Source organism: Halyomorpha halys, unplaced genomic scaffold (genome assembly GCF_000696795.3).
Source record: "Halyomorpha halys isolate HHAL.00 unplaced genomic scaffold, Hhal_1.1 Scaffold1766.1, whole genome shotgun sequence".
Taxonomy (NCBI): domain Eukaryota; kingdom Metazoa; phylum Arthropoda; class Insecta; order Hemiptera; family Pentatomidae; genus Halyomorpha; species Halyomorpha halys.
The window spans coordinates 68532-70388 of NW_027109623.1; the positions used below are offsets into that span (position 1 = coordinate 68532).

The following is a 1857-nucleotide window of genomic DNA, read 5'->3' on the forward strand; positions in this document are numbered from 1 at the left end:
ATTGTGCTTGGGTCACATATATATTAATTTATTATTTGAGAGTAAGTAATTTATTTAAATTTTAAACACAAACTTCTTTTTCTTCAATGTTTCAGCTCTTAGGCCATTATCAAGGAGACCTTAATTTGATGTATCCAAGTTTAAAATTGTCCATTACTTAATATCAATTCTATTCATTAATATGTTGCTTTCATATCAATTTTCTTAAATGATTTAACATTCTAGCCTCTTTATTATTCATTTTTTGTTGTTTATTTGTTAATAAAACTGTGATAATAAAGAGGTTAGTGTATTAAATAGTTTCAGGTGGTTGATTTAAAAGTACATTTTTTTGTACAGTTAAAAATGTAGTCGTTATTCATGATTAATATTTTAGATATATAGTAAACAACAACAACAAAAAAAAAGAGAGAGAGAATAAAACTTATATTTTGATAAGTTTATTTATTAATGATTTATTTATTTTTCTGTTCATATGTGACTTTAAAGTTGCTGATTATTTCAGAATGAAAAATCTTTTACCCAAAAAGTATCATATTTTACACTTAAATATAAGCTGTTGTTATGAAGAAAAATCCTAATTCGTATTTATTCATGGGTTTGTCTTAATTAAGGGAAAATATTGACTTTAAATAAAAAAAAGAAAAGAAAATCAGTTTTTTCTTATTTAATATTATCTATATTTAAATTATCTATTATCCATGACAATAGCCCAAGAGCCGAAACATGAGGATAGTTGAGAGAAAGGATCAAAAGAGGTTGTTTCTTAAATTAAGATAAATTATTGGAACACTTTTATTTACCATATACTTCAGGAAATATTTCCTGGAATATAAATATATTTTTACAACATAATAATTAATGATACAATGTTTGGTAAAATAAATGCTTTTTAACTTATATTTTTATCATTTCAGAATATTTATGTACATTGCTATTAGAAATTTGTAAATACTTTTTCTAATTATATACAAAATGAATAAGTAAATTAAAATAAAATCAATACCTTACCGATTCTTTTAAAAAAGTAATATTTATTTTTTAACTTTAGCAGCAAGTAAAACTGTTTTATTTCTTCTAGGTAGGAAATTGCATGATTGGGTTTTTATTGTGATTGGTCGATTTTTGGGATGTTCACCTTTGCCTTCAACAGGACCAGCCATGTTCAGATTTGCAATATTATGTGTGTCTATCGCTGCTTTGATTGTTTGCTCTATGTATTCATCAGCTATTGTTTCCCACTTAACCCGCCCTCCCAGGCTGTTCCAGCCCAAAACAGTTAAGGATCTTTACAAAATGAAATATTTTTGGACCACAGCCGCTCCCACTCAAGACCCTAACAGTTTACTCAGGCTGAATGTATGTAATCAAATATTTATTGTTTATTAAACCTAATTGAAATATATTTCATACACTTCAGTTTTTTTTTTCTAGAATAAATGGCAGAGGAGTTTTAATACTAAATTTCGTTATCCAGTTGATTTAAAATCAGTTTTTCATAGTAATAAGTATGCAGTATTATGTAAATTAGTTGAAAAATTTCCTCTATCAGTGAATGCAGAAGGTGCTTTTTTAAGAAATACATATATCCTTCCTGAATTGGTGAATATTTACCATATTGGGTTTCCATTAGCTAAGGGATCGCCTCTAGTGCATCATGCATCCAGGTAATCTTTTTTTAATTAATACTAAATATCAATTAAAAAAGAAACTTAATTTTGATAAATAGATAGAAAATAAATTATTCTGGGCCCATGACCCTTCAGAATAATAGTAATGTACAATTAACAGAATACACATCTATTCACAGTGAAAATTAGTGTTATCTTAAGAGGTGTACATTTTGTGATGAGACAA

General features: G+C 26.4%; 1 protein-coding gene across 1 annotated transcript in view; it reads left to right on the plus strand.

The window, feature by feature from the left end:
- Nucleotides 1-1857, plus strand: part of LOC106690595 (glutamate receptor ionotropic, delta-1) — a 5467-nt gene that overhangs the window by 1859 nt on the left and 1751 nt on the right. Inside the window, exons 4-5 of the mRNA XM_014436080.3 lie at nt 1082-1359; nt 1435-1667. Of these exons, the coding sequence (XP_014291566.3) occupies nt 1082-1359; nt 1435-1667 (511 nt within the window). The remainder of the gene's footprint in view (nt 1-1081; nt 1360-1434; nt 1668-1857) is intronic.